This window comes from Vidua macroura, chromosome 6 (genome assembly GCF_024509145.1).
Source record: "Vidua macroura isolate BioBank_ID:100142 chromosome 6, ASM2450914v1, whole genome shotgun sequence".
Lineage (NCBI taxonomy): Eukaryota > Metazoa > Chordata > Aves > Passeriformes > Viduidae > Vidua > Vidua macroura.
The window spans coordinates 25,249,734-25,264,851 of record NC_071576.1 but is presented as its reverse complement, the minus strand read 5'-3'; the positions used below and the strand labels follow the sequence as shown (position 1 = coordinate 25,264,851).

General features: G+C 39.7%; 1 protein-coding gene across 1 annotated transcript in view; it reads left to right on the top strand.

The window, feature by feature from the left end:
- The window catches only part of PRORP (protein only RNase P catalytic subunit), a 36,446-nt gene extending 25,579 nt beyond the window's left edge, over positions 1-10,867 (top strand). The window contains exons 5-7 of the mRNA XM_053981125.1: positions 7,821-7,969; positions 8,592-8,787; positions 10,466-10,867. Coding sequence (XP_053837100.1) covers positions 7,821-7,969; positions 8,592-8,787; positions 10,466-10,594 — 474 coding nt within the window. The 3' untranslated portion in view covers positions 10,595-10,867. The remainder of the gene's footprint in view (positions 1-7,820; positions 7,970-8,591; positions 8,788-10,465) is intronic.
- The last annotated feature ends 4,251 nt before the right edge of the window (positions 10,868-15,118 follow it).

Sequence of the window (15,118 nt, the reverse complement as noted above, 5' to 3'; positions counted from 1 at the left end):
CATCATGCCTGTGCCTGCTGAAAAAGTGATGCCCCCAGGACATCCTCAAAGGACAGAAGTACTGTCTGGGACTTTAGGACACAGGGAAAACACTTAATATCAGACAAGGTCAGTCACACTGTACAGACATCTGCAGAGGACAGTGGTGATAGCTGAAGTGTTAGTACCTTTTAAACTGTCAGTTTCAGTCTGACAAAGCCCATTTCAGTCCTGCACCGAGTTATTTCCTATCTGTGGAAAGGATCAGTCAAGCTTGTGCTTTCATTTTCATAACATCCCATTACCACTGCCACCACTACCACCCGGAGATCCTGCTCACATTTTGGATTTTCAGTTCTTAAATATAGCTTCTGACCCACGCTGAAATCTTAAGACTGGCACAGCTCCATTGGGCTCACCAATGTGCCTTTTAAATAGCTACATTGTTTTTAGTTGATTTCCAATGGCTAAATTTTTACATTTTACATTGTTTCTAAAATGAAACATGGTAAGAGAAACTCCCTTATTTCCTTAAGTCTTTGTATACAGTGTTCTGATAATAGTAGAAAAGCAACAGTATCAATGTAATTGCAAAGACTGGATTTCCAGTGAAAGAAGGCTGACCTCTGAAGCTGTGCCTTCAGTTGGGAAAATATTCCATTTACAGTCAGTGGCTCTGACAGGTAAAATTTCACATCTGAACCTTATGCAAGAATAAGTAAAACCTCATACCTTTTCATTTTTATTTAACTTTCTTTCTCAAGAATATAAAGATGATGTATGTGTCATATTGGTGCAATGAAGCAATGTGTAGTGATCAGTAAGAAAAGACTGTTAAAGAAACAGCAGTGCAAGCAGAAAGAATTCAAGGATGGGAACAAAGGATAGTGTTGATATGTGGAAATGCAAAGGGAACACTTTCAGGTTTTACATGTTTCTTTTCCTACTTTTGTATAATCACGGATAGACAGTATCACCTAACTCCTCTCCTTGGTATGGAGATTTGAGACTTTTTAATGTTTTGTAAATCTCCAGGTTTTGGTACAAAATAGTAGTTTCTCAGGAGATGTCTGGATAAAATCAAATCCACATAAGCTGCACCTTATGCATTGTCAAGGTCTTGGTATTTATTCTTTGTTACAAGAAAGAAGATGGGGAAGAGGAGAGGTAAAAGTATACAATAGTATCAGCTATGGAGAAAAAATATCTCAGAGAAGATCAGAAAAGGACAAATACCTTTGTCCTTTTACATGACTCTAGAAAGGAAGACATTCAGAAAAATTCAAATTCATGAACAAAAATGCTTTACTGCCAGTCCACAACTGCAATAGAAAACATTAAGTTTTAATTAAAATAGAAAAAGTTAGTTGTTAGCACTGGGCTATAATTAATGGTGAATTGGACATTTCCCACTTGCTACCCCAGAAGAATGCTGGTTTGGATTTCAGATTCACTCCTTCTCTTCCATCATTATTCCTACTTCATAACTGCTGACACAACAAAGGGTCTGCTTGTACATTTAAATCAACATTACATTTTTTAGTAAGTGATTAGGAAAGAAAAGGGTACTGTAGTTGCTTAACAAAACTTTTGGATTTAGAAACTTGACTGGCATTGAAGTAACTTACAGTGTTCAACTTCCAAAAATGCAGCTAGACAACTGAAGAATATTTGTCTGTGTATTTCTTGAATTGTAAGAGTCAGAAAATTTTGCCTGTTCTTCTCTTTTGCAACTTGTACTATAAAATTCAGCAATTCTTAAAATGTCCATATCTTCTTTAGTCATCATTTCTAGAGCTCTTTGCGTTGTTCATTTAATAGCATGCGAACTATTGTCACTACCCATTTTTCTTTTTTTTTTATTTGTGGATGAACGCCATTCATCTATGGATCATGATAAAAATATTACCATTCAAAAGCAGAGACATTCGAAAAGTGTGAGCTAGAATGTTCACACTAAAAGATTTCTCAGGTGTAAGGTCTGACAAAGTGACTGAGATCTTTTAAAGATGACAGTCCATTCTAAAAAGCCAGATTCCAAAATGCTAATGGCTCTTCCACCTGATGATCCCTCACCTACCTCCCCATCCATCATGTCATACTTTAATTCCATGTTTAAATTGTGTATATATATTGTTACTGTCTGCATGCATCCCACTGTGATTCTGTTAATTCTTGTAGGAAATACTTCTTCACTGTCCATCAGATTACTTCTTGTGCTTTTTGGGAATAAGACAGAGCAGGATATGACTGTAATTAGATAGAAAATACCTATTTCAAAGCTTTTTTTTTTTTCTTATATGGCTCTCTGCTGGGAAGGATAGGCACCTATCCTTCCCTATCTGCACAGGAGAAATTCATAATAGTCTTACCAAATCTGAGGTTGATTTACACAGTTTTGGTTTATATTGTGTTGTTCTCTGAGCTCATCAGTAGAAAAAAAGACAGGGGTGGCTCTTCAAGATTGTTTGAAATTGGAAACTTTACCTACAGTTTATAATATAGCAGAATGCAGTGTCAAAGACTATTTACAAACATATTACTTCTACATTCAGAATTGTTTTAGGGATTGTCTTGAGCACATTGCATCTTCCGTTGAAATCAAATGTTGATTTGTAATTAAATGTTGAGTTGTAATTAAAGATATCCCCATTACTGGCATAACAGCCAGGATATCATGAATACAGAAAAAAATACAAATTTTGCTATTGCTTCTGTACTTGACCTGAATATATTTACAGTTACTCTGCTTCATTCTCCCCACTACTCAGGATTCAAGATGCTTCATTAGCTTGGTCACAGTCCATGGAGTATTGCTGTAGTCAGTTTTGACCTGAAAGTAATGTGTTTGCATTCACCCAGTGTTACAACTGAGCCAAGTCCTCCAGGCAGTGGGAACACTGGATTGTGCAGGAGCACCAGGTGTCTTGGTACACACTTGGTACCAGTCAGTTTGGACCCGGCTGCAAAAGCATCTTCACTTTGAATACAGACTAACTCTGCAAGTAGCACAGCTGTAGGTATCGCCTCATCTATGCAAACTGAGGCTACTGTACCATCCTCAATCTATATTAAATCAGCTTGGGAATCTGCTTCTGTGGTAGTTTTCCTGCTCAATCAATAATCTGCCTTTGATTAATAGTGTTGACTGTTAAGAGTAAAAGCTAACATCTAAAAGTGAACTGCAAATTTTAATGAATTGTGATAGGGAGTTAAGACATATCTCTAGTGAATGTGTCAAGAGAGGATAAGTCAATTCCAGGCACAGAGTCAATGCAGACAGGTTAAAACATGTTAAACATTGTGTGATTGCTATCACTGATGTGTGAAGGGCTGTCACTGGTAGAGTTTTGCATGATGATGTGTTACATCAATCTAAATAGTCTTACTGTAACACAGGATACAAATATTCCCAACAATATTGTTTCTGCAGTGTTGCAGAGATCCTTGGTGTTGTAAGGGGTAATTCCCAAGAGTTACCTGCTGACTGTCTAAAGAGCAGAAAGTAAACCAGGCTGATTAATCTTAGTGACTGTTACTTATTCATCCATCACTGCTTTCCCTTTGAAGTAGCTATGCCCATGCTAGTCAGGGACAGATAAACTCCAGAGAAATCAAGAAACATCTATACTGCCCCTGTATTTGAGTTAAGAGGACTGAGACTAATTTACACTGTGTCATCAATAATAATGTAGAGAATATAAGAAGCATTTCTATTTGGTGCTGTGGTAATGATCTTGAATGTGGCTCGGTGAAATTACCAGGCTCAGTGAGAAAGTCCAGCTTTTCTTGCAAGCAGCACACATGCCTTCCTTGAGTAACTGGCTGTGGCAAAAATCTCTGGCTTCTCATTGTGTCTCTCTCCTGTGTGGGGGACTGAAGTAAATAGGTTTTTCTTGAGTTTATTTTCTTGATCTACAGTATGGAAAAAGGTAACCAAAAATGGTGAAACTCTTAAGTCAAATAAATGTAGTCATGATAGGAATTCATTTATAGAATCATAGAATGTCCTGAGTTGGAAGGGACCTACAAGGATCATTGAAGTCCCAACTCCAGGCCCTGTGCAGGACACCCCAAGAATTGCACCGTGTCCCTGACAGTGTTGCCCAAATGCTTGTTGAACTCTGTCAGGCTTGGTGCTATGACCACCTCCCTGGGGAGCCTGTTCCAGTGCTCAGCCATCCTCTGGGTGAAGAAGCTTTTCCCAATGTCCAATCTAAACCTCCCCTTATCAGGGGATTCCTGGTCCTGGCCATTCCCCTGGTCCTGTCACTGGTCATCATAGAAATCAGTGCCTGCCCCTCCACTTCCTGCCCCCCCTCTCCCCCCAAAGAAGTTGTAACTGCAATGAGGTCTCCCCTCAGTCTCCTCCAGGCTGAACAGACCAAGTGACCTCTGTGCTCCTCATATGGCTTTACCTCCAGCCCCTACATCATCCTCATTGCTCTCCTTTGAATGCTCTCTAACAGTTTAATGTCTTTTTTGTATTGTGGCACCCAAAACTGTACCCAGGACTCAAGGTGAGACCACACCAGTGAAGAGTGAAGTGGGACAATCACTTCTTTTGACTGGCTCCAATTGCTGGCTAAACTCTGGGGACAATGATCATGCTCAGCCCTGCCTGACAGTACAGTAATGACAGCTCTGGACCTGTGGTCTGTGTTGGGGTTTCTTCTGCAGTTTCACAGCTTTGGCTGGGTGGGAGGCAGCACAAACAATAGGTGAAAAGAGCAGTAATAGAGCAGTTTGGTACTCTTACTAGCAGATAACCTGTAGGTGAGTTTTGCTTTTAAATGGCAGGCAGTGAACCCAAATGTTTAAGCAATGTCAAACATGATTTATTAATAAAAAATGTGATTTAAATATTTTTGGTGGTTACTTCTTCATGCTCTGTGTGTATACGGGTGAGTCACCTTTTGCTGAATCATTGAGTGGTGTGCCTCCCAGCAGCAGTGTGTAGGGATTTCCCATTTCACAAGTGGGAATCTACCAGTAGTACCTAATGAGAAAGCTGCCTCAAGCTAACCTTTGAAGCTGGGGACACATGGCACAGCGTGATCTAGTGATCAGAAAGGGATTGGCAGTGAAGTCTTAGGAAATCTGTATCCTGCTCTGCTCATAGTTCCTTGTATGAGTTAGAATAATTAGTCTGTCTTCCTTATGCTCCATTATACACTCATGCAACTTCTGGAAATACTAGATTAATAAAATGCCATTGACTTTTTAAATGAGAGATCACTACTGCTGTGTTTGTATTAACACCATTATGTTCAGTTACTTTCCTCTGTGACTGAAACAAGTATTAGTGTGTCTCACATCTTCCTTTCTTGAGAAGCAGCCAGGCGTGGGAGTAGGCACACTTAGGAAACCCCCCATGTAAATTCTGTGACTCCTTGTAGACCACCCCCATTAAGTGCCCAAGCCTAAAGTGAGAGAATAGGCATTTTAGTGAAATTGTGTCAGATAAGGGGGTGTGCAAAACAAAATTATCTTTTATGAAAACAAAAATAATTTCTATCTTCTGTATTTTAGTTGTGTAAGTAAGGTTAATCTCTGTGTTAAGTAGAGGAAGGACAGTGGGTTGTTATTTAAGCAGGAGTTTCAAAATTTTAAAATGCTGACTCCCTTTAATTTCAGTACATTTTAAGCCTGGTTTGAGTTTTTCCATTTTTAGCTAATTTATACCAACCTCTCAATTTTCTCTCAGAAGCACTTCACACTAGAAAACCTCATATGCTAATAATATGTAGGAGAAGAAAGTCTACATGACTAACAGGTGCAAAGTGCCACTAGTTACAACCTCCAGAAAGAAAGACCTACAGGACCTGAATCCAAGAATACTTCGGAATAGCTACTATTGACCAATCTGTATCTGGAGCTGCTGTTTTCTTCTTTTTTTCACCTGATTTTTTGCTAACCTTCCTGTAATGTAGCAAAATGTTAGGCAAAAAGAAAAAATATTTTCATTTGGAATTTGTAAGGGTTTGTTGCTCGTTGTTATTATTTCTTCACTGTTGACTTCTGTGCATGGAAATGTCTGTGGATGCAGTAGCTACATTCCTAACTTTTATTATCTTTAATGAACTCAGATTAACCAACTTAATTCTCCTTTGGTATTTGAATACAGCTATTTGCAGGACTGGTTCAGTGCATGAGAAGTTATTGCCTTTGGCCTTTTCCTGCTCACATTATGTTTTGTTTGTTTTAACCAGGGAAAAGTAGATTGTACAATGTGTAGCCAATATCCAGTGTGATCTCCTGAAAGCAGGAAGTCAGTTCCAATAGGTACTGTTAGGCATTTGTGCTTTTCATTAGCACCAAGGTCCTGTATCTGTGTGAAAACAGAGCCTTTAGTCCCTCAGAATCAATACTGGCAACAGCAACTTACAGTTCAACAGTTAAAATTAATGTAGAAAAACTTCTGACTTCCTCTCCCAGACCTCAGATCCAGGTTCATGGCATATGTAGTTTGAGCCATCTGCAGGTCCTTTCCTGCACAGTCCCACATTTTCTGTCCTCACCACCTCCAGAGATGTGTTCCCATTAGTCATTGAACCTTTGACTCAAGTCTATCTGTTGGGTTGCTGCAGGCTCAAGCCTACAAAAAAGTCTTTTGTTGGATCAGTGAGTTCGTGTGTAGTTGTCATACAGATCTGACACAAAAGAAGTAGTGCGATTGTGCAGCTTGAGAGAAGACTGAATGGGGCCACCCCTTTCTCCTGGTACTTGCAGGTAGATGAAACTAAATATATTGTAAAATGGCACACAAGAGTTACATGAACAATTCTTTCTAGCCCCTGAATCAAAAGCAAATTATACCAAAAAATGAGATGGATCACAAATAGGAGGAAAGGAGGGTAAAGAGCAAGAGAAGGAGGAGGGCAATTGAAGGCATTAAAGGGAGGAAAAGTAACAAGGAAGAGGGAAGTAGCTAGAAAAGCAGGAAGGATTAAAGAATAATTAGGAGATTGTATGCTGGCAAATAGTGGTAGCAAATGCAGGTAAAAATTAGGAAATACCTTTCCCTAGTGGTTGAGCATACTGTCCTTGTCTTTCAAATATGATAGATGCATGAATCTCAAGAAACAATTCTTCTGTCTTTCTGGGTCGAACTGAAATGCCATTGTTTTGTGAGCAGTCCACAGTAATAACCTGAAAGCCAGAACCTTTGCCCTCCCTGAGCTCAGTCTGGGTGAAGCACGGAGGGAAAGTCCCAGGCACAAGTGCCTGTCCTGAGAAGCACTTGTTGCAGAACAGACACAGGCCTAAGAGACTGCTGAAAAGTCCCTCTGAAGTGAATTTACCACCGCTATGTTGGTTCGCAAGTGGGCGGCTAATCTGGATGTGGTTTTCATAGAGCCTTAGTCCCGAGGTCGCGGATTTCCACGTCCTGCCGCTCGCCGCCTCCCGCGGGGCAGCCCGGGCCGTGTCGGTCTCCAGCTCCAGCAGGTGGGGCCGGAGAGGCGATGTGCTCAGGGCTCCCGCTGCTCCGTGATCACAGCGGTTATCACTTAAATCCAGCGTGATTCATTCCCTCGGCTGACTTGGAACTTCTGACATCTCCATACAACTCTGCCTGAGGACGTTCATGTCATTTGAAAAAGCACTGTATTTTCTGTGTGGTTGAGAGTAGCTTCCTTCAATGAATTGGCTTGTTGTTTCTTTCCTTCTTTGTGATCAGGGAATTAAATTAGTTATCTGCTTAATTTGCATTGCAGTTAAGAACTGTGTGAAATGGGAGTAGTCTAGAAGTCCCTTTAGGTGTGACACACATGAAAGTATTCCATGTCACTCTGTTTTTACAGCTAAGAAAATCTTTGGGTTTGCTTTGTTTTCTGCAGCTGTTTGATGCTGTCAACTGCCTGGCAAAAGAGAATGCCAGGTTGCTTGTGCTGGGCCGCAAACATATGCTGATGAACTCTTCAAATTGGAAAAGAGAAATTATGGAGGAGATGCAGAATAAGGCAGACTTCTTCTTTGCTGAAAATATGTAAGTTGAAGAAAACAGTTCAATATAATAGAGACCAACAGCTGATTTATGTGCATTTTGCTCTAGCTTTTAGTACCATTACTAGTATCTCTATCTGTGTCTGTGAAAGAAACATATCCCTTGCTATACTTGCTTCAAAAGTACACAAAGTTGTGTTATGAAGACTTTCATCACTTAGAATCATATTGACAGCTGTATGGTTTATTAGGATTTATGACTGATAAAACAACTGCCAAGAGGACAGTGCCCTGAACTACAGGATTTCTGGTAGCATCAGTGTGCAGTTGTGGTCTGCTGCTGTGTGGGGGTACACTGTTGAGTTTTAGCAGTTTTGTTCTACATAGCTCAGTATTGTTAAATTTCATGGCAGGAGATTATATTGATCTATTATCAGATTGTGAGAAAAGGAAAAAAGTGCTCTAAGTAGCATGCAATTAATTTTTATTGCACTCTAGCTTTTGGTGCCCTGTGGTAAGAAATTTTTTATTTTACTGGGAACTAGAGTAGTGGTGGGAATTTTCAGTGTTGCTGATGAATAAATCCTGATCATCATTTGAATCACTTCCTGCAGCCACTTACTGCCTTGTGAATGACGTCTGTATTTTCCATTTGTTTTGTGAAGCTCTGAAGATGATGCCTTCTTGTTATATGCCACTCTGCGATCAGGCAAGCATTGCAAGTTTGTTACGAGAGACTTCCTCCGGGATCACAAGGCTTGTCTCTCCGACAGTCTGACACGTCACCTGTTCCGCAAGTGGCAGCGTGGGCACCAGATAGTGTTCTTCCCTTCTGCAGAAGGAAGGAGTATAAAATTTTTGGTAAGTATTCCCACTGCAGTCAGAAAACACACTGAGCATACTCATTGAAGATACATTATTTCAAACCCTGAAAGCCAAAGTATCTTGTTGAAGTCTAAGAAATGGATTTGTACCAGTGCGTTCAAAACTCCTGTGCTAACTGCAAATTCATTGGATTCACAAAGTGTGCCACAAACAAGAAAACTGTAAGAGAGCCAAGAAATGCTACCTAAATGTTTAAAATGTATATAAAAGTTTATGTATACAAATATTTCCAGTGATGGAAACTGTAACCATTGCTGGCCTCAGTAAAACCTGAGTGCCAATGTTTTAATTTATTTTAAACTTTGAAAACCCTTATTCTCCTCTGCAGTACTATTATAAAATATCATACTTCTAATTTTACAACAGAGTTTCTTTCATCTTTATTTTAAAGAAGCGGAAAAATACAGGTATTTCAGTATTCACTGTAATAGTAACCTAACAGGTGTAAAGTTTCATGAGGGAAAGCCCATAACACTCAGGTTTATAGTTAGTATTCAGCTACAGAAATTGCAATAATGTCATGTTATGGCAGAATGCTACTATTATTGTCTAGGAGTTCTGTATCCTTGTGAACAGTACATTAACAGGAATGCAGCTGTTTTAAGATTTTTCTAGGGAAAAATCTGTCATATGACATTCTATATGCAGTTCTTTTGTTATCTGGTCTGTCTGTATTGTTACTGCCTACTTAAAGGAATACTGCACCTATGCAGATTAATTTTCTTCCTTTGCTGGTTAAAACTGTAAAATAACATTCATGATAACAAACATGTAATATGTTGCCATATATACATTTCTTCTTATGGAGCAAAATAATGAATGGTGGGTCACCTGAGTAACACAGCTTTAGCTACACCTTGTTTCTTTCTCTTGTACAAAGGGACTACTCATTTTCACATCTTAATTCCCATACAAGTGATTTGGGTGATTGATATTCCCAGTCATAGCTGTCTTCTAGGTTATTCTGGAAGGTACCACAGGAAAGCAGACTTCCAAGACTATACATATAGAGTGATAGTATGTCCTGGGAACCATAATATCAGTATTGTTTCTTTTGTATTTGTCTTATATATGTTGAATTAGTATACCTGGAACATAATAGACCTGAAAGATTGTTTATTCAGTTTGTTCAGCCAGATGCTTGTGGAAGTGTTAGTGATAAACCTTTTTCTTCCATCTCCTTTTCTTTCTTCTCCTTGGGACAGAACAAGTCAGCTCTGTAAAGAGAGACACTGGGAGAACAAATACAAGATGTCATTAATGTCATTAAATCCTACATTCAAGCCTATAAATTCCACATCCTGAGTAATTCCCATATGATTTCATTTAACTGAACAGAACAACAATCATTTTGTCATTTCTAGTAATTGAGTGCATTATGCTGAAATCATTATTATCTAGTGCTGATTGAAGACAGAACTTATAATGACTCCTAGACCACAAAATACTAGAAGGTAGTTTCGTTTTTCCTCCAGTACTAAAATCTAGGATTTGTTTTGTATAAGAAAATAAAATGAGAGTTGTTAAGAGATAAAACTATGGAGACTTCTAAGGTAAGCATTGGCAGTCGTAACTAACTACCTGTAATTGACATTTTAGTAATACTTTGTACAAAGTCCAAAAAAAATGTTTTCCCTATTTTTTTTCCCAACAGCCTGCTCTCCGTTATGACTGTGTGGTACAGACTACAGGTGATACATGGCATATTCCCTATAAAAATGTTTTTGAGGAAAAATATTCATATCAAGTACCAAGAAAATGGCTCTGCATTCAACAGAAATGATGAAAAATGTAATTGGACAAACTGAAGCTGCCTTTTTTTTTTTTTTTTTTTTGTAATCTCTGTTGCTGGCTAGGAGAATTCAGCAGGACAATTATGGGATTAAATGTGTGAGGTGTGTAACTAAAGAAAACTGAATGACTGCTTTTGACAAAATCATTCTTGCATACATCTCTTAACATCAGTGGTGGTCCAGTGGGGGTGAATTATGTCCCATTTCCATTTTTACAGGCAATTTTTGTGATTTGAATTAAAACTTGATTTTTCCTGTTGGAATTACAGTTTGGGCATTTTTATCTTTTATTTTTTCTCAAGCTTTTCATCTACACTGAAATAAACTGTGTACATTGAACAAATTAAGCAAGACTTGCAAAGTACCTTCAGAGTTTGTGGTGCTGAATTTGCAAGAGTGTTGCACAATGTCTACCTCTACTAAATGGAGCTAAGAGGGACAAACAGTGCATTTACCATTCACCAGACACACAGAGACTAAGACTTCCTCACTTTAGAATCTGTTTGATCACATAGAAGGCAAGAGATTGCTTAGAGGAACATATAGCAGTCATTTGTTTGGAAGAATAAGGAAACAACCAGTGGAATGTGGGGGTTTTTTTGTGGCTCTTCCACACTCCTAAATTTGCCATTTCCGACAGGATTTGGCATTACTGCAATAGTTTCCTGATGGAAATGCATGGATTTTAAAAATAAAAATGGATAGCTAGAAATTCTTAAAGACAATAATAGGACAAAATTGATTCTTGTACATTCCTATAAAATCTATCCCAAGTTATAAAGGAAAAAAATAGTATAAATTACAGGAAAAGTGTTCTATGTTATTTGTAAGTGTGTGTGCGGTAAATGTGTTTGTTTATTGAACTTGTGACTTTAAAGCAAACCTTTCTGCCCCCAAAATGTAGAAATGCCACATAAATCTCAGATGAAATATCCTGGGCTTGTCACATTTTTCTCGTACAAAAATCCTCTGTTCAAAACTGAGATGAAACATTAAGGTCTTTTTGTTTAGAACTCTCAGTTTTGAGTTCTTGTAGGGCCCCATGACGAGCTCCCTCAGGACTCAGCATTCAAGCATGTTCCCTGCTATTTTTTTTCCAGGACACTCCTGACACATGTTCTGGTATCAGTTTGTAAACCAGCAGGTGTGATTTGCATACAGTCATGTCCTTCAGGTACTGTGCAGAAAGTGTAGAGGAGCTGAGTGCCTCTTAAGGTAACATAAAACCTTGGCATTAAATCCATCATATTGTTGGTAGTGTTCATCACAGACCCTTTTCTTGACAGAACATGACAGCTCCTATGGAGTCCAGCAGGGAAAGCAAAGAGATTGGATCTACTACTCTCATTCCTCAATACTTCTAATTTGTCAGAAGATTACTTTTATAATTAAGTCAGGGAACTGCCACATTGCCTTGGAAATGGGAATAGTGCTTTTAAATTTGGTGTCTGCTCCTGTGCAGGAGTGCTCAGTTAGCAGCTGCCGCTCTGTATGAGGCTCCTGCACCCTCTGTATGAAGTTGTGCGTGGCCTAAGCTGGTGTCAGTCTGTGCTGTTACAGTCCTCCTTTGGTCCTAGCTCTGATAGTTGTGCAGCCCAAAGCAATGCAGAGACGGGTTTTAAAACTTTGTTTTGGCTAGGTCAGAATTGGCATTGTTGTGCTCAACTAGCACCATTGCACAGGTATGGGTACCTGTGTGGGAGTGGGGTTCAAATGGCAGGCTGCAGAAGGTGGGTCCCTGCAGCTGCTCTGCCTTAGGTGAGCCCTAGCTGAGTAGAAACTGCACCTTCAGGGTACCTATTTCATTGCCAGAAGTTGAAGTTTGTATTTTACCTTACCCTGGTCATTAACAGGCATGCATAATATCCACATACGGCTGTAATAAATGCATTCTCTACTTCCTTTTTAATCACAACATGTCCCTAATCAATCACTTGGGTTTCACCTCAAAAACTGTTCTTAGAGAGCTACTGTAATGCCTTCTAAATAATAACACTTCCTAAATACACATTACTAGTATATTTAGAGGATGATTTAGGGAACAGAATATGGAATTTACAATTGGAAGGTATTACAATATTGGTGTCAGATTTGTGACTTCTTTTTTCTGTGTTTCTGCTAATACACTTCTCTGTAGATCCTTACAGGAATTAACAGCCTCTGTGGAACCAAAGGGGAAACATTAGTGATGAACCTACAAACTTTTTCAGGTATATACTACCTGTTACATAGATGCACATAGTATCCAGAGGCTCAGTTCTGAGGTTAATTATTTGAATTTTATTTAAGACATCTGTAAAATAACATTTCTTCAGATTGCTCTAAGTCTTCAAATTCAGATTACTGAAATACGGCATTTCAAGGTAACAATGAATATGAGGATTTGCTTCCAAGTATCTAAAAGGAATTCTGAGGGTTTCACTGGCAATAAAAATAAATGTGAGAGCCAAACCAAAGCCAGTAACAAATAGCAGATCTATTTGACATCTACTGCTGTTTGTATAGTGGTACAGTAAAAATTCAAGGTAATTTATTACACAGATGGGTTCATGCTGAATGCCAGAAAGGCAAGTTTTCCAAACAGTACAGCAATTGGTACTCCCAAAGAGACACTGACTGCCATTTGCTATGACACTGAGTGAGGAGAATGGGAATCAGAATGAATGTGCCCTTAGCTTAGCTTGCTGTGTGCCATGGAGACAGACACACTGGCAAGATAGGGTTGAGAAAGATGAACTGATTCAGCCTGCACTCCAGCTATTATCACCTCCAAGATCTCCCACTTACTGCTTACTGTGTTAAAAAGATGACAGTGAGAACAGCTTTCCTCAGGGTCCTGTAACAAGAATTTGACTGCATACCCATACTCATCAGAAGTGATTTAACATTAAACCAAAAGCATGATTGCTCTTCTGAAACAATGCTGTACTCTGGAAGCTGTATCCTGAAAGTAGCTTAACTTCCACTCCGTCATGTCCATGGTATTGAGCAACTATTACTCTTCCCTTTATCTAATTCAAATACTGAATCTTTGATTCCAAATGTAAGGATTTTCTTGGTTACTATTTGGCAATCAGGCTGAACACTTGATATTTACTTAGATTTTCTCATGTCCTTTTTCTCAGGGGAAAAAAAATAATTCTAGAGTATGAAAGAGCTCTGTAGATGGAAGAACTGTAAAGGTGTGGATCATCATCTTGGAGAAACTGATCTTAAGAGACATAGAGGTCATAAGAATCACAAATGTTCTGGAAGGAACGCCTTGGGATCCTTTGTTGGCTGTGTCAATACAAAAGCATCAAATGGTACTGGCAGATAGAAGGTTTAGATAGAAATGAGGTTTCAGATAAAACCACACAACATGTTGTTATGCTGACCAGCTCTTTGCCATGGCATCTTGTGGACTCAAGAAGTACATGTGGGTTTAAGGGGAGACCAGAAAGTTCATGAAAGGGAACCAGCAAGGGTTACTAAATAACCAGACACTATCCCTGCCTTGGGAAGTCCCTCCAGATGGTTGGAGACTGGGAGTGTATCATGAAAGGCTCTCTCTAGTCTTAAATCCTTGGGTATCCCCCTTTTGGCCGCATTTGGAGACAGAGCAGTGGATAAGACTGGCTCCGTTCTGACCCAGCAGATGCAGTCGTACGTGTTCACGTTCTCTGTGTTCCAGTGCTTGCAGCACCCCTTTAAACTTTTCGTGTCTGCCCACAAAGTCCTTCCCTAATGAAAGGGACAAACTCTGAGTCTTGTCAAATACACAGTGGGACATTATTCTTCCATAGTATTAATAAGCAAGGAGAAGTCTTTTGAAATTTGAGACTACAGACTTTTAATGTGTGGCATACACAAAATCCACCTTTATTCTGCTCTTTCAACAAAAAATAAGCTCGCCTAATAATAATTTTAAAATAGAGGTGTGGATACCAGAATGCAGCTTTTCCAACTCTTTTAATGACCAACTTTTAAAAAATGCCTTCCCACAAAGAGCAGGGGAATTCCAAGATGTTGAAAGGCAAAAAAAACTAATATTCACGAGTTTAAATTTAGGGAATTTCCCTTTGAACTGGACACCGATAAAAAGTCTTTTAAACATCGTATTATGACGCAACTGCGGCAACAATCACCTATGAATGCCTTAAACGCGTTTTTTGAGGTACTTGCTTTAAAATTATTCTCATTCAAGAGGGCACGCGGAAATCGTTTGGAATTTTAGGAGGGGTTTTGTTTTCCCGGCTGGCTGCTGATACTTTTATCCAGTGTTGATGGATGCCGCGATGATACTTTTATTCCGTTTCCTGCCGCTTCCGTGCGCATTCCCTCCGGCGGGCTTCCAGGTTTCCAGGAGCCGAGCCCCGCAGTGGCCGCCGCCGCCGCGGGCAGAGCGCGCCTTCCCCTCGCGCCCTGCGTGACGTGACGTGACGTGGCGCGCGGCGGCCGCGGGGCTCGGGCATGCGCGGCGCCGGTGCCGGACCGTGACGGTGCGAGAGCGGCGCGCGCCTGCGCGGGGTGTG